At 37.3% G+C, this 24,161-nt stretch overlaps 1 protein-coding gene across 4 annotated transcripts in view; it reads right to left on the bottom strand.

The window, feature by feature from the left end:
- LOC127623747 (fibronectin type III domain-containing protein 1-like) overlaps positions 1 to 24,161 on the bottom strand; it is a 58,997-nt gene that overhangs the window by 26,070 nt on the left and 8,766 nt on the right. For 3 of the 4 annotated variants that reach the window (XM_052098229.1, XM_052098230.1, XM_052098228.1), the window contains 11 exons: positions 19,297 to 19,506; positions 16,943 to 17,041; positions 16,735 to 16,855; positions 16,413 to 16,600; positions 15,659 to 15,766; positions 10,037 to 10,225; positions 7,655 to 9,949; positions 5,362 to 5,477; positions 4,669 to 4,780; positions 3,842 to 4,213; positions 946 to 1,074 (listed from right to left, as the gene is read on the bottom strand). In XM_052098229.1, coding sequence (XP_051954189.1) covers positions 946 to 1,074; positions 3,842 to 4,213; positions 4,669 to 4,780; positions 5,362 to 5,477; positions 7,655 to 9,949; positions 10,037 to 10,225; positions 15,659 to 15,766; positions 16,413 to 16,600; positions 16,735 to 16,855; positions 16,943 to 17,041; positions 19,297 to 19,506 — 3,939 coding nt within the window. The remainder of the gene's footprint in view (positions 1 to 945; positions 1,075 to 3,841; positions 4,214 to 4,668; positions 4,781 to 5,361; positions 5,478 to 7,654; positions 9,950 to 10,036; positions 10,226 to 15,658; positions 15,767 to 16,412; positions 16,601 to 16,734; positions 16,856 to 16,942; positions 17,042 to 19,296; positions 19,507 to 24,161) is intronic. The other variant, XM_052098231.1, reaches the window with a different exon arrangement.

The following is a 24,161-nucleotide window of genomic DNA, read 5'->3' on the forward strand; positions in this document are numbered from 1 at the left end:
CATTCTGCCTTTTGAAAATTAGCAAAAACTAGGTTAACTTTTATATGAATTAATTATACACAAAATAACACGTTTAAAAAACTAAAGCAATAAAATATAGCTTTACTTGTGTGCTCCTATTCTGATAGAATGTATTTAAATTAAATCATATAATTTATTATATTATGTTTTTAAATATTATTTAGCCTACTAAATATTTATTTGGGGGCCTTTCTTAATAAGTATTGATATAGGCAAATACATTTTGATTAATTTGATTATAATTTTAAATTAATTGACAGCCCTAGTAAAAGTAAATGATGATAAAATATTTCAAACACAGTTGTATTGTGACTTTCAAAATAATAAAAAATAAAAAAAAATAAAATTAAAATAAAAATAAGAAAAAAAAGAGTAATATAAAGTTGAGTTATAGTTCTAAATTAGTTATTCATTAGCTCACGGAGTCTCCAGTGTCTGCAGAGTTTTTTTGAAAATTATAATGAATGGAAATGATTAGGTGGAGTTTGGAGGATCATTCTATTACTGAGGGACAAAAAGAATTTGCATATAAATCCTACATAAGGTCAGCTGTACGCTCCATTTTATTTGCTGCTTACAAGCATCACCAAGGGAATGAGCAGCAGATGTAGGCCAAATAATTTTCCTTCTCATTCACCATTCAACTCTCAAGTGCCTCGCATCAACAGAAAATGATCTGCGAGCGGCCAGTTGTGTTTCCTGTGAGGTTTAATCTCAGCATGGTATCAATTTGTTTGGAATAATTACATTTATATTTATGCATCTGATCTTGGTGTTGCTAGTTTCATGCTCCACCAGCTACAGTAACATCCATGAGCACCATGAACGGTTGAGGATAGAGATAGAATAGCATTTTTTCCCACAGTCTGTTGTAGCCTACTATGTTAACACAAATGTAAACAAACACATGAAAAAATTTACTACCTGTGAAGCGTTTCTTGCCAGCAATGTCAAACTCAGAGGAAGGGGTGTTGTTGAATGGCCGTGTCTCAGGAGTGGGAGCTTGTGTTGTTGTAGGGATTTGAATGGTGGTGGTCTCCGCAAAAATCTCTTCTGTAAGTTAGAGAATATTGTATACTATCTTAATTATTTAACACAGCATTTGTTGTATTAAAGTTGTTATTGCAATGTTATTGCTATGTTAAAATTGTGTAATAAAGTGAATTTGAAATTAAATGTGCATTTTCCCTTTTGGTTAATATATACTTTAACTTGGACAGGAATTCATGTCACACCCAGTAAAATATTTTTTTTGGACAAGCCAAGTAACTATCAAAACCTCTATCTAAGCAAGCTTTTCCCTAAATGCAACTTGGCTACATTAACTGACTTGTGTTCAAACCAGCAAACATAACAAACGCTTACACAACAAAGTCTGGTTAATAGACAGAACAAGGAAGGGCATCCAAGTACATAGGTTTGTGCACACTGAATTATAAAGATCTTCACTTTGTAGCTTAATTTAATTTAATTTAATTGATCAATTGTCACACATTATACATACATTTCTGCATATACATGGTGAAATTATTTATTTTTCACATATCCCAGCTAAGCTGGGGTCAGAGTGCAGGGTCAGCCATGATACGGCGCCCCTGGAGCAGATAGGTTTAAGGGCCTTGCTCAAGGGCCCAACAGTGGTGTCTTGGTGGTGTTGGGGCTTGAACCCCTGACCTTCTGGTCAGTAACCTTAACCGCTGAGCCACCACTGCCCTCATTCTCTTATCATTCTCTTATCATTTACTCACTCAGTCTCAAACTCGTATACATTTCTTTCTTCTGCGGAACACATAGATGTTTTAAAGGAGATATGATGTGAATCCATGCAATGCAAGTCAATGTGGATCAATAATTCTAAGCTCCAAAAAGGACATAAAGGTAGCAAAAAGGTAATCCAAAAAATTTTATTAGTTTAATCCATGACTTCTGAAGTTTTGGAGCCAATTGACTGGATATAAACACATTGAACATCTATGAAAATAACTTTGTTTGTGTTCTACATAAGTAATATAATCGAAAGATCAAAAGTCATATAAGTTTGAGACGGCATAAGGCTGAGGCATGATGAGAGAATTAAAATTTTTGGGTGAACTATATCTTTAACAGATATAAACAGGTGACTTAATCTAAAAAAAAAATATTTTTACAGTTTATAAACTTTACCCAATGTATTTACAAATATGTCAACTTCAAATCCTTGCAATATTTTTATGCTTTTTTTGAACTACATCTGGGACAATGTTGTGACTGATTCATTGTTTGTGATTCATTACAAAGGTATCAGCAACAATTTTGACTGTGCTACTGTCGTGTAACAGAATTTCAAATGGATTTCAAACAGGTCGGGCTGCTCAAACAAACAGAGTAAAAATGTTATAACGCTTCAGAGACGCAGCCAATCAAATGAATGGCTTACTCACAGTTGTTTCTGCATAAAAGCTGGGATACAACAAGAGAATGTATTTTATCATTAAGTTAAACACTTTAGCCTTACGAGTGGGAAGCAGTAAGACGAAAGATATTTATGTTGCTCTACAGAGGAAATAACTATTTAAATGAAAAAGCATACTGATCACAGACAGATTCAAAGTGTAGCAGTCTAATCAGGCATAACAGACAGATATCCTTTGAGGTTTACTGTTTACAAGCTAAATGACATTATCCTTGGAAAACTAATTCTACAGAGGATCGGGTCTTGTGGGCACTACTTGACTGTGACAAGAATTGTCATACAAAAACGAACAGTAGTAAAAACAAACATGGCCAATACTTTTCAGGCTCATTTTACCCATGTTTTGACCAGTATGGAACACACAAAAAACATGTTGACAGAAGATGACTGACAGTCTCACCCACCATTAAAGGTTAGTTCATCTAAAAATGAAAATTCTCTCATAATTTACTCCAGATGTGTATGACATTCTTTCTTCTGCAGAACACAAACAAAGACTACTACAGAATATCCCAGCTATGTAGGTCCATACAATGCAAGTGAATGGTGGCCTGAAGGTCCAAAAATCACATAAAAGCATCATAAAAGTAATCCATATGACTCCAGTGGTTTAATCAATGTCTTCTGAAGCGATCCAATAGCTTTTGGGTAAGAACAGACCAAAACGTAATTCATTTTTACTATAAATCTTGACAGCAGTCTCTAGACACGATCATGATTTCAAGCTTGTTTATACTTCCTATAATGCTATCTAGAACTCTGCGCATGCATCAAGCATTAGGAAGTGTAATCAAGCTTGAAATCATGATCATGCCTAGAGGATGCAATGGCATTATGTGTATTGAAAAAGGAGTTGTTCTCACCCAAAAGCTACTGGATCGCTTAAGAAGACATTTACTAAACCTCTGGAGTTATATGGATTCATTTTATGATGCCTTTATGTGATATTTGGACATTCAGATTTCTGGCCATCGTGCACTTGCATTGTATGAAACTACAGCGCTGAGATATTCTTCTAAAAATCTTCATTTGTGAGCTGCAGAATGTAACAAATACACATCTGGGATGGCACAAGAGTGAGCAAAATATAAGGGAATTTTAATTTTAGGGTGAACTATCCCTTTAACTTTCACTGTATGAGAAAAAGATGCAATGAAAGTGAATGGTGACTGAAGATGTCATTCTGCCTATCATCTCGTTTTGTGCTGCATGGAAGAAATAAAGAAAGTCATATGGGTTTGGAACATCATGAGGATGAGTAAACAGTGGTTTAAACTATCCTTTTAAATCCACATGTGTTGAAGCTCATGAATTTGTATTGTTAGAAACATATTTCTGTTTACTATTGCTCCAAAAGGATCATCTCACCTTCAGAGTAGCAGTTAAGTATTCCATCAGCCTCCACAATTGGGAAACCATTTGTATCCCTTCGTGAGTACAGTCCAGGCGGACATGTGGGCTCAGCAGCTAATGTTGTTGGCTCCAAAGTTTCTGTTGCAATTTCTGTTGTTGTGGGTTCAGTTGTGGGTTCTTGTGTGGTTGTGGCTGTAGTGGTTGTTGTAGTTGTCGTTGTAGTGGTTGTTGTGGTAGTAGTTCTATGTTTAGGGCGGTCCAAGCCTACAACAGTCTTTCCACCTAAAGTTAGATACTTTTCACTGGGATTAACAACAGGCCGACTGTGCCTTCCGTGACCAAATAATGCTAATCCTTCCTGGTTGACCAATGGGCTGCCCTGGTCATCTAAGATATAAAAAAGAATACAGAGATTTAATAACTTTGCTTCTACTAAGTATTTATACACTAATGTTCAAACGTTTAGGGTCACTTACTCATTCTTTGTTTTTGTTTTCTCCACATTTTAGAATAAAAGTAAAGTTATCACAACTATGGAATAATAGAAATGGAAATATGGGAATTGTGTTGTGACTAAAAAAATCTAAAATACATCAAAATCACGTTATATTTTAGCATCTTCAAAGTGGCCACACTTTGTCTAAATTTTGCAGAAATGCACTCTTGGCATTTTCTCAACCAACGTCTTGAGCTATCACCCTGGGATGCTTTTTAAGTTCCCATCTATATGCTGGGCACTTAGTGGCTGCTTTTCCTAATTATTCCGTCCAAGTCATCCATTTCAAAAACTTTAGAGTGGTAGTGTACATAAAATTAAAGAAAGTAAAGTGTAAGTAACTCACCAAAAATAGTCTTGCCATCTTCTCCAAGGATCACTTTTCTCTGTCTTCCCATTGAATCTTGAAGAACCCTTCCATTTTCATTCATTAAGACACCCTTGTCCAGATCTACAACCTAAAAGAGTGAACACCCACCATCACAATGTTACAAACTCTGTAAACCTGCGACTACATATAGAGAGTTAACTATAAGTAGAATCAATTTCACAACAAAATGAGAGAACAGTCAAACAGCCCTGCTTGAAAAAGTGTCTTATGCGGCTTGTGACGGTTCTATTCCAAGAGAATGGTCATATTCACATGACTGGCTTTGCTTACCTAAAGATGCTTTATTGAAAGGGGAGCCAATGAAGGAGAGAATAACTGGGGTTATGAATATGAGTAGTACAATACAAATAGCCTGTATTAGCCTGTATTAATAGAATAGAATAGAATAGATCTAAATAAATTTTTATCATTTTCTTAATTTAAACTCCCTGATGAAACCAAAGGAACACTATAACGTTACATTTTCAGTGTTAGAATCATGACTAGAGTTCAGGCTAAAACTTTCTAGTTTATACATTGGAAAACAAAGAAGAACTATGTAAATGTCATAGTGTTTATAAAAGTTTGCTAACAGTCAATAAAATCAATGGATCTGCATAGAAATTAATCTCAAACAGGCTGGCCAAAATTAGCAATATTTAAACACACCCATTTTGTTCCATCTGGACCTGTGATATGTCGGACTCCAATTGGTTTAGAACTGTCATCAGCTGTTGAGGATACTTTTCCATTTGCAGCTGTCAGATTCGGCCGTCCATTTTTGCCTGAATACAGAAATAGAGAAAATAAACATGAAAATCATACTTACTCACAATATCAAATTGCAACCTAGTTTCCTATGCCATGTTCCCACAGGCTGAAAACAAAATCAGATTATTATTATTATTTTTTTGCCTATCTGACTCCAATCTGTTAAGTGTTTTGTAGTCTGTTCAAAATAACTGTTTTATTACACATTTTGGCTCTCTGAAACTCTGACAGTGGAAGGTTAAGTCTTTAAGGGGAATTGACCATAGGGACGATCATTTCTGACTCGAACGCACCCATATGTCATATACAGTATTTGTAACAGGGCAGCCAAAGCAGTGTAAAACTCTTTTGTAATAATACAGTATTAAGGTGCAGTAACACACAGGTTGCAAGCCACCACAGCACGATAAGGTATAGAATGTCTCACGTGCATTAAGGAATTCAATACAGGACGGGGGTTCCCTTCAAGCATTTCAGTGTCTGACACTTGAGTATATTTTAACACTTCAATTTGGGACAAAAAGTCTTCAATACGGGACCTTTCGATGCCTGCTAAAATATAGGATAACAGACATTCCGTACAGGATGTTGTAATTTCTGCCAATATATGGGACATCCCGGCTAAAACGGCAGCCTGCAGCAGCCCGTTGTCAACCATAGCAGCAACAAATATTGCATATGCCACCTTTCCTGTTTTTGTTTTATGCTGTTGTCTGTGACAAATGTGTTCATATTCGAATACTGCCCTTATGAATAACATAACCAATAGCAAAACATCAATTACGTATGATGAACCTTCGCAAGTTTGCTTCATTACTATGACAACTAATATGGAGATGCTAGCAAAAGCGACTTCAGTCTGAACATAAAAAGTTAGATCTGGCCACATATAACTTGCAGTTTGAACAGTCAGTCTAAAAAAGAGAACAAATACTACTAGGGCTGCATAATAATGGTGAAATGATAATCCAGATTATTTCCCCCAAAAATATTAATCACAATTATTCTGTCATTTGAAAACCTTTTTTTATTATTAAAGGGCTCCACACACACACAAAAAAAATAAAATTGCCAGTGCTTAGATATTGATTCTAAAAGAAAGAAAAACATAACATTACAGAAAATATTAGCTTTCATACATGTTGAACAAGTTTTCGATGATTTCTTTTGACCAAAATTAAATAACTGTTTTCCCCATTCTTTACTGCTAATAGAAACAGTTACTCTGTAGGGTGTTTACACTTGCATCCTCTTTTAAGATCCATTCTATAAATTATTATTAGTAAATATTAGTAACATTATTATATACCTTACATATATAGCTAGCTCACTAATATCGCAGACTGTTACGCTTATTTAACCGTGAAAGGCAGAAATTGTGATCGTGATTAAAATATGATTATTTGTGCAGCCTTAATACCTACAAATTTGCTAAATGTTTTAAGTGGCCCGTTATATGTGTCGCAACAGTTTTCTGGTGAAATTAACACTCGAGACCCAACAACAACAATCCGCAGATTGCCTTTTCATAAACACTTACTTTTTACCCTGTTCCTCACACAATGCTATATTATGACACCAAAACACTTTTACAATAGTGCATGACTTGTAAGGTGATACATTTGAATGTTTGCATTACATAACCAGCTGCATTTACATGCTTGTTCGAACATGACCAAATTGCTTGGTAGCTCAACTAATTACACTTTTTCAAATGATTGCACTTGAGATGCAAAGAACCAGCATACTGAAGAGCATGCAATTCAACACATGAGTCAAAAGGGTTGGGAAACTGTTTTTTAAAAAAATCACAAAATGATGTGGTTGCTTCAGAATTTGCATTTTTCATCCCACATTTGCTTTCATGACACTATTTGTTAGTTATAGGATTATAATTTAGGTTAGGTAGTCCAATTTTGTTGATTTAAAACTCGATACAGCATTAACCTTTAAAACTTCATTTGTTTTTATCTCACATTTGCTTTTATGACACTAATGGATAGGTTAAGGTTTATAGGGAAGTAGGTAATGTTCATGTAAAACTCAAGAGCATTACACCTTTTCTGTTTTGGAGAAAATTTTACTGGCTTTTAGTGCTCACTACAGTCACTTAATTTTCTTGAGATCAGGCTGTGAAAATGTTTCTATAATTATAGAATACATAGCATGTTGAGAAAATAAAAATATTTACCTTTTCCATAACTGGGTTTGTAGCCACTGACTTGGGCGTTTTCCTTTGAAACTGATCGCAGCCTTGATCCCACTATTGGATTCCGTGATGAAGATGATAGAGATTCAGGTGATATATTCCCAGTAGAGCTTTCACCAATAGAGCGAGCAACTGAACCTGGGGTCAACCTAATATTAGTATTACTACTGACACTTGTGTTTCGATCTGAAACATGAGGGGATTCCACTGGACTGTTCTTAGAGGAGGAAGAGGATGATGATGTAGTAATAGGTGTGGAAGCAGAGCCCAGTCTTCTGTGTTGTACTGGGTACACCCGACTAGGAAGCCGTAACCCTTTCAGCCGACTTGCTACTACAGGTGACCGCACTCTTCCATTAGATCCCAATAGAGGAACTCTTTGGGGAACTGAAGGAAGTGACTTTGAACTGGTGCTTTCTGAACTTGGCTCCCTATCCAAACTTTCATTTTCAAAGCTGTGGACAGGTTTCACAGCTTCACTCACAGCTGTTGTAGTAGTTTTAGATGCTACAGTTGGGACAACATCTTTACTTTTCCTCTCAAATATCTCCTTTCTTTCTTCATAAATATAATCATCTTTATGATCATTGCTATTTTTTACATTTCCATTATTACTGGGATTGTTGAAGCTTATAGCAACATTTGTTGAAACAGTTTCTCTGTTTAGCATATTAGGTTTATTTGAGACTAGAACAACCCCATGCTTTGAGGGATATGTTGTGGGTGAAGTTTTGGCCTTATCATTAGTGTCTTGAGTGCTCAAAGCAGAAGTATGTGAAGGAGTTCTATTAATAACTGGTCTTCCTGCACCTACAGAAGAAGCAGTCCTACTCCATGGTATCCTGCCATCTTGTCTGCGACTCCCTGTAACTACCCTAGAATTTCGGTTTGATTTTGGAATGGACGAACTTTGCCCTGTTAGAGAGGGTCTAGTACTTGAAGAAGTCTGGGAAGTAGAACCATAACTGTCACTTTTCTCTTCTCTTTTATTATAATTTTCCTTTTGTTCCTCTTCAGTCTTATCAGAGTTGGGGGTTTTGGTTTGGTAAGAGGCAGCTGGTTCTTGGTCCTTTGTTGTGTCTATCTCTGTGTTCTTTTGGTTGGAATGATGGCTCTCATACTCCTCTGTTGTATCGTGGAGACTTGTTGAGTGGCTATCACTGCTGCCAGAAGTCCCATTTCTTTTTGGCAGCGTGGATTGTGAAGAAGTAGATGATAATGATGATGATGATGATGATATTGATGAATCAGGTTTGCGCTGTCCTGTTTGAAGTCTGTGAGCTCTAGTTGAAATTCCAACTCTTCTGCTATTAGGGTAAATGGAACCAGATCCTAAACTTGTGACTCGACTTGATGAGGAGGAACCCCTTCTTGTACCTGAAGATGATGATGATGATGATGATGATGATGTAGAAGTTGATGATGATGGTAATGTGAATGAGGAGGAAGAAGAAGATGATGACACCGATGAGGAGGAAGAGGAATTTGAGCTGGAGGAAGATAATACTGAATCTTTCTCTGGATCAGGTCTGGTTTCCTGAGGTGAGGGCACCGACGTATTCTTGTCAGTGACACTTATCTGGTTGTATGAGTCCTTTCCCTCAGGATAGGAGACTACAGTTAAGTCCTTTCTTATAGCTACAGACTCGGTCAATGAGCTGGAAGAATCTTCATTTCGCGTCCTTGACCGAGAACCATGAGTGCGAGAATTAGGCCTTCTTAATCGGCTGATATCGACAATTGAGGAAATGCGAGGTGTCCAAGAAGGCCTTTGATCCTCTGATGCTTTATGGACAGAGTCATGTGAGGATGGTTTTAAAAGTGATGGTGTAGTGCCTGGTGACTGGATGGATATTTTGGGGTTTGGTTTCATATTTTCAGGTAAGTATTTTGAATCTTCTTCTATTTGTGGTGAAACATTGTTACTGCTCTTTGGTTTTGCGCCCTCAATAGCCTCATTTGTTCCTATTTCCTCATCTGTTGGACTCTCTGTTGGCCTATCTTCCTCATCTGTATTTCCCTCTTTGATATGAGAGGGGGATGATTGTGAGTTTGGCCTTGAGTTAGAACCTCCATTTCTGGCAGAACCCCTTGAGAAGATGCTGTGATAGGACCTTGTTTGGGAAAGAGGTCGTGTCCGTCGTTTCGTGAGTGGGGCAGGAGTTGTAGTCGGAGTATCTGACTCTTCTATCTCATCCTGATTTTCTGACTCCTGATTGTCTGATTCATTGTATGATGATGTCTTGGAGGTGCTTTGACTGGTCTTGTGGCTGCTGGCTAGAGAAAAAATAAAGATACAATCTTAACCAATTCCTGCAAAGCTTCTAGCATGATAAGAAAAAAAATTGTGTTGGGAATACCTACATGCAGGCATTGCAACGATAATGGCTTTAGTCTGTGGTCCTTGCCCCTTCCTATTGACTCCACGGATTTTGAAGATGTAGCGTTCACCTGGTGTAAGTTCATCTATGGTAGCAGAGGTGGTGGTGCCACGGTATGTAATTGACTTTGCGCCAAATGGTTTCATAGCAGGCGCATACGAGAGGATGTATTCTGGAAGTAGATGTCAAATCAGTCAGTGTGGTCAATTTCACTTGGATACCATTGCTGAATATTTTCCAAAGAACACTTGGAATACCCAAGTTTGAACCAATAAATCTAAGCCAAATAAACCACAGTGAAAAGGAAAACTCCATCAGCATGAGGAAACTTTAGCTTTTTTCCAAATATACATTTGTATTGGTCAAATTGGAGAAATGTTGTGTTGAAGAGGCCTATCATTCCCATATTTCGGCAATGCCCAAATATTAGTTGTTTCTGGAAGATGTATGGTCAACTATTAGTAATATTGTTACTTTATGAATGCCAAAATCTTTTTCTGTTCTTTATTTAGAGGATGTTCCAAATTAAAAATAAAATGCTGACATCTTTTTTAAATAATTTTGGCAACACGTAAAAAAATCAGAAACCCAAATTTGCACCAAGAAGATCGATCTTCTAAACCAATAGTTTCACATAGTAGCAGAAATTCAAGAAATGGAGATAATTTATCCAAGTTTTATATGTTAAAATACTTTCTTGCAAGAAAGCCATTTGTGGTATCATTTTCTCCAAAAGTGTAAACATTGCGGCTCTATAAAAAACACTGAGCATCCCCACCACCCCAGCATAGCAACAGTGGCTCAACCAATGGTGTGAGTTTGGGGCGGGCTATCTGTTTGTGTGACCAATGGAAAAGTGGGCTGTGGCAGGGCGGAGGGCGGGGGACCGTGTCGTGATTCTACACACCCGGTCCCTTATCAGGCTAATTATGCCTCTGAGAGGGATAAAGGCCGCCTGCGGAGGATTGTGCGGGAGAGAGAGATAGTTTAACACACACATGTGTTTGTGTCTTTTAAGTTTATAATTAAAACAATATAATTATATTTCTTTTAACGCCTCCTCCTTTCCATTGACTCCCTTTACACTGAAACAAACACAAACACACATGATGGACATGTCCGTAAACTATCTCTCTCTCGCGCGCAATCCTCCGCAGTCGGCCTTTATCCCTCTCGGAGGCTTGATTAGCCTGATAAGGGACCGGGTGTGTATGATCACGACCCGGCCTCGACCTCCGCCCTGCCACATTGGCATTTATTTTTGCAATTCCTTTTGTTGAGAAATTACACAGCTCCTTAAAAAAAGTTTTTTTTTTGGAGAGTAAATCTAGAAAATGTATTGTTTTATTTTCGGCTGATTAGATATGCAAATGAGGGTACCGTATATGGATTCTTGTGATGGTTTGATTCTGTGTTATATGTAATGTGTTCTTATCACTGATCAGTGATAAGAACACATTACACATAACACAGAATCAAACCATCACAAGAATCTGGAACGCTAAACGGCCAGAAGAGGTGATGCCACCGGAAGTGTTTGAGCGGCCATCTCGATATGCCCAAACTGTCATAGAGCAGCAATGACAGACAAGCCAAAACACCCGTTTGACTGTCTCTGACCCTCAGATATGACAGTTACATTTCGCCCTCTAGTGACAATCATCTTTAATTTGCTCATTAAAGATTATAAATAAATTGATAAATTGTCACACATTATACATACATTTCTGCATGTACATGGTGAAATTATTTATTTTTCACATATCCCAGCTAAGCTGATACGGCACCCCTGGAGCAGATAGGTTCAAGGGCCTTGCTCAAGGGCCCAACAGTGGTGTCTTGGTGGTGTTGGGGCTTGAACCCCTGACCTTCTGGTCAGTAACCCAGAGCCTTAACCGCTGAGCCACCACTGCCATCTTCCTCATTCCAGTCTACTGGCAGAAACTGAAATCTAAACCAATCAGGAAAAATTTGAAATTATGTTCTCCACAGGCAACTGCTAACAGACCGCCTAGAGAGTACTGATTGGTCTGATTTTAAGGAGTCATGTTATGATCTGGATGAGTATACTGATGTGGTCTCTTCTTACATAAACTTTGTGGAGACTGTGTGTAAACCTACTAAGATGGTAATAATATACAGCAACAGAGAAACAAGCATACAGCTTTCAGGAGTGGAGACAAGGAACTGTACAAATCTTTGAAATATAACTTTGAAAGAGCTGTCAAAATTGCAAAAATGGACTACAAGACCAACATGGAAAATAAACTCAAAGCCAGGGTATGGAAAGGCCTGCAGAAGATCACAGGCTACAAGAAGTCAACAGGCTTCAGCTGTCTGTGATAACTTGTCACTGCCTGATGAACTTAACATATTTTAAGGCCGATTTGATAATAAGTCCTGTGGCTTGGTTGGACAGCCAACGCTGCCCAATCCCCCTACCCCTCCCTTTGTGATAGAGGAGCATGAAGTCAGAAATCTGCTGCTTAGTCAGAACAGTAGGAAAGCATCTGGTCCAGACTGTGTATCATCTGCAACCCTAAACGGGTGTGCGCAATCAATTGCCTCTGTTCTTACAGACATCTATAATTGGTCCTAAAAGGAATGCAGAGTTCCTGCATGCTTTAAAGTGCCGGTTATCATTCCAGTACCAAAGAAATCTAGTATCAGCTGCCTAAATGATTACAGACCTGTTGCCTTACCTTTGGTGGTAATGAAGATTTTTGAGTGAATGGTCCTCAGACAATTAATCGCCTCAGTCACTCTGGACACCTACTAGTTTGCCTATAATGCTAATATATCTGTGGATGATGCCATGTCTCTGTGTCTTCACTCTATTCTAAAACATTTTGAAACACTGGCCACTAATGTGAGGGTTATTTTTGTGGACTATAGTTCAGCGTTTAATACAATCATCTCAGTCAAGTTATTTGAGAAGTTAGGGAAATTGAGGGTTCATCGGTCCCTTGCCTACTGGATTCTGGACTTCTTGCAAAACAGAACTCAGTTGGTGAAAATAAACAATAACTTTTCGAAAACCCTGTTTGAGTTTGGGTATTGTCGCCTTTATTGTAAGTACACAAATTATTGTATTTAAAAAATTGTTCTGAATAATCTTTAAGATCCCGGATGATACAACAATCATTGGCTTGATTACAGATAAAAACAAATCTGCTAATAGGAGTGAAGTGTCTTCCCTGATTGACTGGTGCGGTGCTAATAATCTTGTGCTAAATGTTCTAAAAACGAAGGAAATGATGTTCGACTTCCGACGGCGACAGAATGTTCTTCTGCCATTTACCGTCAATGGTCTAAAATTCGAAAGGGTGCCTAGTTTCAAGTTTCTCAGGACTACTATTTCTGCATCTCTGAAATGGGATGATAATTTAACTGGGATTATTAAAAAAGCACACCAAAGGCTTTTTTTTTTCTAAGGCAGTTTAAAAGAATGATTTGCTCCACTTCTGTAGGGCAGTGATTGAGAGCATCCCAACTTTCTCAATTACAGTGTGGTTTGGCAACTCCACAATTCAGCAGAGGAAACGCAAAAGAGCCATAGTATGATCTGCCTCTAAATTCTTTGGGGTATAATCTTACAGTCATAAATTACATTTATGTGTCACGAATGAAGGGTAAAGGCATGAAAATCTTGAATGATCACACACATCCTATCAATCAATTCTTAACTCCCCTGCCCTCATGAAGGCGTCTTAGGGAAATTAAATCCAAGTCCACACATCTCTTAAATGGTACATATTGTAAATTTTTTCAGATTCTTAACTCCTCGAGTACCTGAACTTGGTATTGCGGGTCTCTGTTTTGTGCTGTACTCAGTGGTACCAGCTAATTCTTAAAGGCACTACTGTGACATCATTGATGATCTTGTTGCTGTATGTGTGACGTATGTAAATTTTTTTGTGAGCTCACCACAAAAAATTCCAGACAACTTTGTTGGCATGGCAATACATTATTGAATATTGAATATATGAGGATCACGATGTCAGAGCATTCACCCGGCCAGGTGTTCAGTCTCTCAGTCCAGCAATGTTCACCAAAGGATATATATATATATATATATATATATATATATATATATATATATATATATATATATGCTTTTTCTCCCTTTACTCCCCAATTTCGATTGCCCAATTCCCAATACGCTCCAAGTCCTCGTGGTGGCATAGTGATTCACCTCAATCCAGGTGGCGGAGGATGAATCTCAGTTGCCACTGTGTCTGAGACTGTCAATCCGCGCATCTTTTCACATGGCTTGTTGAGCTCGTTACCACGGAGACATAGCGCGTGTGGAGGCTTCATGCTATTCCCCACGGCATCCAAGTGCCCCACTGAGAGTGAGAACCACATTATGGTGACCACGAGGAGGTTACCCTATGTAACTCTGCCCTCCCTAGCAACCGGGCCAATTGGGTTGCTTGGGAGACCTGGCTGGAGTCACTCACATGCCCTGGATTCGAATTTGCGACTCCAGGGGTGGTAGTCAGCGTCTTTACTCGCTGAGCTACACAGGCCCCTCACTGTCCACAAGTTTTAATGTAAGTAGGAAAAGCTGTAATATCTGCTTGTTTAGTGTGACAATACATCCTTACTTTACTTACTTTTCTAAAAAATTCAGACCGGAAATTCAAAATCGCCTTAATTGCCCGGGATTTATCTGTATTTATAGAGATGCACTCTCTGTAGTCATACATGGATACATGTCAGAAATACCTGTTTGTTTGCAATTTAATCCTAGCATATCAGTTTAATTTTAACCAGCTTGCTTAGCGGGTTTCCCTCTCTGCGCGCCTGCTGAGCATGTGATAGAGGAAGGGGAGCGCACGCTCTTTTTTAAGTAACCAGTAGAAAAAGGCACTTTCTGATGAAAATATAAAACAAGTAACTCTGACCAAACACTTCGATGTTCACAATAAATAAATCTAAAATGTCTGTTTGTATCTTACCTCAGTTTCAGTGAACTTATTTACATTCGGCTCATATGTTCATCAATTAAGTTTTTTAGTGGTTGATACTGTTTGGTATAGATTCACATAACACACTCAGGATTTGAAGAAACAGGAAATATTCCAGCATTTAAATAAATAAATAATTACATGTGTAGGACATTTGTGTTGTAGGGATGTACATGTAGACTTTAGATATAAAATTGGTGATTGAATGATTAATGTTTACTCGCTGAAATTATATGATTTCCAATTAAGTCAATAGGAATATTGGACTGTTTGGTCATAGCAATATCACGGCGCAGTGGCTTCACTGATATGACATCATGAGCAATCCAGTTCTGTATTATATATCAGTGTTTCTTATGTGTATCTGGTAATATTTGGCAACTGTGTTCTTTGAAACCATTGATTCAAAGTAGGTGGATCATTTCGATCTTCTACAATCTGTGGTCTGTGTTGTCTTCACAAAACAAAATCAAATAAAATCATTAAAAAATATTTGTATTGCTTAACTGTGCAGTTCATCCACAATGAAAGAGCAAAAAATGTAAGTATACAATATGAAAACACAGCTTTTTGAAGCTACAGTATGAGAGATCTTGTACTTATTTTATATCTTACCTACCCTGTGGTCTTACCTCTTATTCGTCCATTGGTTTGTTCAGGTGGATCCCAGGTTGCTGTGATAGCAGTAACTTTCCCTCTAAGTGGTTTCAGCTGAAAATTTTCAGGAGGGCCAGAGGGAGCTGCATGTAAACAGAGGCCAAATGTAAGCATATGACTGACAAAAATAAATAAATACACAAAAAATCATAATACAAACATCATAAAGCACTTTGCATACTCTTGAACATATTTTTTCTTCTGCCTGGAGAGTTTCAGATGGAAACAAATACAGCTTTATGTTTTCCAGGAGGTCACTGTGATCTCTTTAGTGAATTCCAAACAGAGAGTAAATTATGACATTGTACTGAACCGTAACACAGAGGCAGTTATATTATGCTTATAGTTTAAAAACATGTGTGTGCATTTGTACGGGTGTGTACATCTTTGTCTGTTTGCATTGTGTCTATCCTTTGGTCCAATAACTACCTAGTATATTGTTAGATATTAGATAAGAAATAAGAGCAAACTGGAATTACTTCGACTTTATTCTAAAACTCGTTTAGTAGAACAGCAATTTTTGAATTATATTCTAGTAACTATAATGTAATATAATGTAATGGTATCCTATCATACACTCCAGAACACTTATTTGACAATCTGACATGACCTTTTAATTAGCATTGAATGATATCCATCATAAATAATAGATATCAATAGGATGTAGTTGCTCAGCAATACAAACTAAGCAAAACATCTGGGTTTCGGTTACAGGCAGCATAAACAAACCTGATTCAGGAGTTCTCTGGAACACAGATGCACTCCATTTGCCCTTCTGGTCTCCTTGTGAGATTCGAATGGAGAACTCATACATGCTGTCTGCAGAGAGTGTTTCAATCATTAGACGTCTCTGAGGAGTCTCCTTGTATTCCCATCGTGCAGATTCTCCTTTCTCTCTGTATTTCACTGTGTAATGCCTCCATAAAAAAATAACAATTTTAAGTAAATATAAATATAGCTGAAATGTGTAATTTCTGTGCCACTAGTGCATCGATCTGGAACAATCAATCTCTAAACATTCCATTCTAAAAATGGTAGAATTCATTTTTACCTTGATCCCCCAGGAATTTCTTTCTTCTCCTCAACAAGTGGATCAACCCATGTGATAATGACAGACTGAGGGGACAAAACTCTAACTGTTATGTCCTTTACTTCATCCACAACCTCTGGCTCTGACAGGCATAAAGAGTTAGAAATGAATGAATATGAGGTTTCAGCTGTTTAAGGTGAAATACTGAACATTATTATCTGTCATATACCTTTGGTGACTTTTTTACTCATGATGGCTGTGTTAATGGGTGCACTCCTTCCCTGGGCTCTGGGTGCCTGCAGTGATACCACATAGATGGACTCAGAGGCTACAAATAGAGGAGGGATACCAGATACGGCCACATATCATTATAAATTACCTACTTAGGGACATATTGAAGACATGTAATCTGAGTGCTGCTATTTGTAAATATTTCACCTTAAGCCAGCACCACACTAGCAGATTTTTCCAGATTTTCAGGTGTGAGCTTCATTTACATAATCGTCGGCCAGGCAGAGGGAGACGAAGCGCGTATTAGCGTATGCCAGCCGGAGGTTGTTAATGACTTGACCGTTGAGACTCCCTGCTAAGTTAATGGTTACATTATTGTGAAAAAAAGTACAGTATACAACATGACAAAATTCTTTTTTTAGCGCCGATAGCTGCAGTGAGTTGGTATGTCTGTCACCCCTCCACCATTCTTAATGGCAATAGTGATGTCCAGTTCATGAACGAATCATTCTTTTGAACCAGTTCTTTTTAGTGAACGATTTGAACCAGTTCACCAAATTGGATTGACTCATTTGAAACAGTTAGCATCTCGAATTGACACTGATCCACAAGTTACTCTTAACCTGTCTCCTGGACGTGCCTGACATGAGTAATATGATCCTAGGACTGGTGATATCTACTATTCCTTCTTTGTAATGAATCGCTCCAACTAGTTCATAAATCGGACTAAACGCTCTGGTCGCAACAGTTCTTGAGCCAACAGTACACTGAACTGAGAATCGCCTCTTTCAAAAGTGTCCGACATACTGAGAACTGATGATCTGCTAATAGTGAGCATGTGATTAAGGGGGAAATGTATGTTTCTGGTGTATTTTGCTGAAAAGCAGAAAGTATAACAAATAAAACATGCTGGAAATATGTTTTGACTTGATTATATTACCATTTTATCAACGTATTAAGATGATCTGGTTGCAACAGTTCTCGATTATGTGTCCGGGCACAGCAGCTCTCGCGTCAACAGTACATTGAGTCGATCACATTAGTTTGTGAGTCACCAGTACAATGAACTAAGAATCGCCTCTTTTGGACATAATACTGAGAACTGCTGATCAGTGAGCTGCTGATGAACATGCACGAACCAAGGACTTGAATGTGAGGGCAAAACATTTCAGTCGAGAGATATAAATTAATTTTACTACAGAGTATTGTGCATGCAGATTATATTTAAAGTTGTTATTATATATGTTTTAGACACATAGAAAATCCACATTTGTATATCAGTGTCATTACTGGGTGATTTAGGTGCAAAACAGTAATGTAGGATGTATTGAAGATCACTGAATGCAACACTGATGACAGTAAACATCCTTATTATTATAACTCATTTAAATAAAATAATATGTTCTATGACGCCGGAGAATTAGCATAATGTAGTGACATCATTATGTGATGACCTAAAAGAACTAATTAATCGTTTTTTTTAACTGGTTCATTGAAACATTGTTCATTGTTGTTCTGTTCAAAGAACCGATTCACGGAAAAGAATCAGACTTCCCATCACTAATCGGCAAGTGTGTCATATCGAGACATATGTCATATGATACTGAAGAGATCGAGATCCTAGCAAATCAGTTGGCAAGTGTTACACCCTTGGCCAAAATCAAGTTCTAATGAGCCTGCTAGTGTGATGCTGGCTTTAGATTTAAAGGGCATATATATGTATATACAGTACACTACATAGCCAAAAGAATGTGGACACCATCTTCAAATTAATAGGTTTGGTTGGGCCCATTAATTCCAGTGAAGACAAATCTTAATGCTACAGCATACAATGAAATTCTAGACATACTTTCAACATTGTGGCAACAGGTTGGGGAGGGCCATTTTCTGTTCCAGCATGTCCCTGATTATATTTTTCTGAGTCTGATGTAAAACAACTTGACTGGCCAGCACAAAGCCCAGACTGAAGACCTTTTGGGATGAATCAGAACGCAGACTTTCAAGCCAGGCCCCATTGCTCAACATCAGTGCCTTAACTCACTGATGCTACTGTGTCTGAATGGGAGCAAATTCCCACAGCCATGTTCCAAGATCTAGTGGAAAGCCTTCCCAGAAGAGTGGAAGCTGTTAGGGAGGATGAACTATATTATTAATGCCTATGGTTTTGAAAGTAAATGTTCGACAAACACATATACAGTAGGTGTGTGGTATCTGGGTGTCCACATACCTTTGGCCATGTAGTGCAAGTAAACAAGCAATTCAAAATCTGAAACGCAAATTAATGGATTTGTTGTATTTAAAATAATTAGCCTTCTTTAGACATCAACTTGAAGAAGTGACTTATGTCCTCACCCAATTTTGGTTTGTTAGCATTGCGCTGGTCTGCTTGGTGCTGGCTGAGGTCCACTCTGTGTTTGTTCTGGCTTTGGAGAGGGAAATGTCCTCCTTGATGAGGGGGTTCTGGTCCAGAAGATGACTGTGGGGCCCTCTGTTGTCCTAGAGCTGTCCTCTGAGCTAGGGGCCGTGAATTTATTTGTGATGAAGTTATAGACACCATTCTGTCTAATGAAATGGACACATTGAAAAAATAGAGTTGACACTGACATTTCATCAAAAAAATATGGCCTACAATCTTTAAGGTTGATGTAAAATTCTGTTTGCAGCCCATTTTACTTCTGTAATGTGACAGATTTCCGAGTGACCTAGGATATTCAATGAGAATAAAAGAGAAGGACTTGATTCTATCCATCTGGAATTGATTCAGTCATACCAGAATGGATTGGGATCCCATACCACAATTGGCTACTGGTTAAAGGGATAGTTCACCCAAATATGATAATAGTCTCATCATTTGCTCACCCTCATGCCATCTCAAACTCATATGAGTTTCTTTCTTCTGCAGAACTCAAATGAAGATAATTTGAATGATGCATGATGAGTTTATGTCCATACAATATAATTCAAAGCAGTTCAAAACGTTCAAGCTCCAATAAGGACATAAAGGCAGCATAAAAGTAATCAATTCGACTTGAATGGTTTATTCATGTCTTCTGGAGCAATAAGATCGCTTTAGAAGCCTTTAAGATTAATAGAGAAAAAGCAGTCATATAGCTTCAGAGGATATGGATTAAAACACTAGAGTCTAATGGATTTTTGACATTATTGTATCCCATTGACTTACATTGTGAAGAATAAAAAAATAAAAAAAAGAGTAAATGAAGAGAATTATCCTTTTTTGGGTGAACTATTCCTTTAACATCCCGTGGACCACATGGCCAAAATTGTTATGCTCCATAAAGCACATAAAGGCAGCATAAAAATAATCCATAAGATTCCAGGATTTAAATCCATATCTTCTGAAGTGATATGATAGGTGTGGGTGAGAAACAGATCAATAATTGTAATTTTTTGCTAGACAGCAGCGGCGATATGCAGAGAATGTGAATCACCAAAAACTCAATAAGAATGTGAAAATGATCTGTTTCTCTATTTCTCATCCACACATATCACATCACTTCTGAAGATATTGATTTAACCATTGGAGTCTTATGGATTACATTTATGTTTGTGATTTTTTTAGCTTTAAAATGTTGCCACCCTTTCACTTGCATTGTATGGACCTACAGACAGGTACACTGCACATTGTAAAGAAGTAAAAGTAAAAAAAAAATATTTGAAATTTACATGAGTGAGAGTAAGAAGTACCCACTTTTAAACCTACTCTAAAAGCATTTTTTTAACCCAAAAAGTTACTCAAGTATATGTAACGGAGTAAATGTAGCACATTGCTACCAACCTCTGGAAAGTGACATGTACAAGTCGGTTTGCAAACATTTTTTATAGAGTAACATTCATTCTATGAGACCAGGTGCAAAAAAAAAAAAAAGACGGGAAGTGTAAGGGTCCATATTGTAAGGGTTTTGATTCCATATAGATCTTAATATAAATGCTAGAGTGTTTACAGTTAGTAACCTTACCATGATAATACTTTGTTTATTCAATTTGACTGAGAAGGGATAGTGATTGCAATTTCTCACAAAACAATAGGAAACATTGAAACATAAAAAAACACATAAACTATCAACAAGTTTGTGCTAGTATTTACTGAACATTTGGAGATTTGCTAATCGGAGTACAGCTACTCCACACAGTGTCATGTGCTCTGTCATCATCCCTCTTATTTCTTTACTGTTATTCCCATCTGACAGCACTTAGCAGGCAAATTAGACAGTCAGACAGTCTTCCTCTCTCTCTCCTTCACATTCTGTTTTACAAGCATCTCTCTCTATCTCTCTCTCTCTCTCTCTCTCACACACACACACACACACACACACACACACACACACACACACACACACACACACATATGTTGGTCTACCTATCATTATGAGGACTTTCCATAGACATAATGACTTTTATACTGTATAAACTATAGATTCTATCCTCTAAACCTAACACAACCCCTAAACCTAACCCTCACAGAAAAACTTCTGCATTTTTACATTTTCAATAAAACATTGTTTAGTATGATTTTTAAGCGATTTGAATTATGGGGACACTAGAAATGTCCTCATAAATCACATTTATAGCATAATACCCTTGTAATTACTAATTTGTAACTTACAAAATTGTCCTCGTAAATCACAAAAACACACACACACACACACACACACACACACACACACACACACACACACACACACACACACACACACACACACACACACACACACACACACACACACACTTCATTCCTCTCTCTCTTCCTCTCTTCTCTCTGATGTGCAGGATAATATTCCTGAGAGGATAATGAAAAACATTCCCTCTCTTTCTCCATCCCTCCCTCTTTTTCTCCTTTAATCATTCTCAGATGATCAGTTGTAGTCACAAGTCCTCAGAGTTTGTGTATATTTCCAAGGTTGATTGTGACAATTCAACCAAAGTGGCATTAAATCATCATCTAACGGAAATGCAAAAATAAGAAGGAACTGTTTCAAACTGGTTCCTGTAACAGTTTCCCTGTTTTCCAATGGTTGTCAAACAGGTAGTCCAACCCCAAACATGCAATTGGTTGAGACAATGCTGCCATTTCAGACTGGTTGGGATGCTTTAGTGCTATAGTGTTTACACTTTTGGAGGAAATCTGCCTAAGAATGGCTAACTTATAGCCTTCTCTGCATATTAAAATGGGATAAGATAAAAGTATTTTAACATAGAAAAAATGACACACTTTACCTTAAGCAGTGCTGTATTTTTCAATATAACTTGGATGAACAGCTAGATGATAAAATTCTGTAAAGACCCTCCAAATTTACAATGGATTACCAGTTAAGAATTACTGGTAGTTTAATTTTTCTGTCAACAATATGTCTCATTCATAGATTATGGTTGAAACGGTATGAACAGTATTATTGATTGAATGGCATGTTTAACCATTTGCAATTGATTTGAAGGGTGCTGAAATGCTGATTATAAATAAACATTGGTTTTAAATAAGTATTGTTTAAATATGTCACTGCGGGTCATTGCCAGCACCAAAGGACGAAAATGGAAGTAATAGGGTGTAGACGTTATTCTTCATACTAGCTTTTCAGCCTTTTATGAGTATTTTTTTGGCTAATCACAATCCCTGCATGCTTCAGGATAAATCTTTGACTGCTCTGGCATCACTCACTCACTTTACGTGAACACTGCCAACAAAATTAATGCTGAAATTAATTTGAAGTGTCAGGTTTCAAAATGAATCAAAATGACAGTAACGGCAACTCCTTTTCTTTTGTACACATAAAAAAGACACTTATTCCCACTTCCTATTTAAGGAGTCCAGCCAACACAGCTTAGCCAGGCTCACGTATCACTGGCCTTGCAACAGGGGTGAGACATAGTTGTCCTGTAACACTTTCTCTCTGTCATTGGGTCTCATTCACTAACCGTATGCTACCGTATGCTAACATACACTAGCACTCAAGTATTTGTAAGTATAATTTTTGTGTGAATGTTTTCATGCAGAAATCATGATTCATAAATAGGTTCCAACTTACAATGGTGGCCAAACGTTTGGAATAATGTACAGATTTTGTTCTTATGGAAAGAAATTGGTACTTTTATTCACCAAATTGGCATTCATGTATAGTCAGGACATTAATAATGTGAAAAATTACTATTACAATTTGAAAAAAAAAAAATGTTCAGAACTTCTTAAACTACTTCAAAGAGTTCTCATCAAAAATCCTCCTCGTGAAGCAATGACAGCTTTGCAGATCCTTGGCATTCTAGCTGTCGGTTTGATACTCAGATACTCAGGTGACATTTCACCCCACACTTCCTGTAGCACTTGACATAGATGTGGCTGTCTTGTCGGGCATTTCTCACGCACCTTACAATCTATCTTTTTGGCAATTTCAAGCATTGTATAGCCTTCATTCCTCAAAACAATAATTGACTGATGAGTTTCTAGATAAACTGGTTCCTTTTTTGCCATTTACCTTAAGACATGCCAGTCTATTGCATACTGTGGCAACTCAAAACAAACACAAAGACAATGTTAAGCTTCATTGAACGAACCAAATAGCTTTCAGCTGTGTTTGATATAATGGCAAGTGATTTTCTAGTACCAAATGAGCAATTTAGCCTGATTACTCAAGAATAAGGTGTTGGAGTGATGGCTGCTGGAAATGGGGCCTGTCTAGATTTGAAAACTATTATAACTATTGAAAAATAAATATTTTCAAATAGTGATGGTGCTGTTTTTTACATCAGTAATGTCCTGACTATACTTTATGATCAGATGAATGCCACTTTGGTGAATTAAAGTGCCAATTTCCTTCCGAAACAGCTAAATATGTACATAACTCCAAACTTTTGGCCTCCAGTGTACATTTTCCTTAAATTTAGTATCAAATTCAGAACCAACTCAAACCACACATGGGTGATACAAGATGGGTCACTGACGAAAAAGGTTGTCCATGGTGATAAAAAAGGAGAAATCTTAAAAATAAAACATTTGTTTAAAATGCATGTGTCAAGTCGTACAAATGTAATCATTGTGTCCATGATGGTTTCAAACATTTTTGAAAAACATTTCTAGCTTTTTTTATAGTAATGTCAAGTTTAATAATGTCAAGTAAATAGTGTTAAAAAATTCATTACACTTAACTTTAAACTGTGGGTATGCACTTCCTTATTAAAATAATCTAGAATAGTCAGAGTAGAACAAA

The sequence above is a fragment of the Xyrauchen texanus genome, chromosome 30, assembly GCF_025860055.1.
Source record: "Xyrauchen texanus isolate HMW12.3.18 chromosome 30, RBS_HiC_50CHRs, whole genome shotgun sequence".
Classification (NCBI taxonomy): domain Eukaryota; kingdom Metazoa; phylum Chordata; class Actinopteri; order Cypriniformes; family Catostomidae; genus Xyrauchen; species Xyrauchen texanus.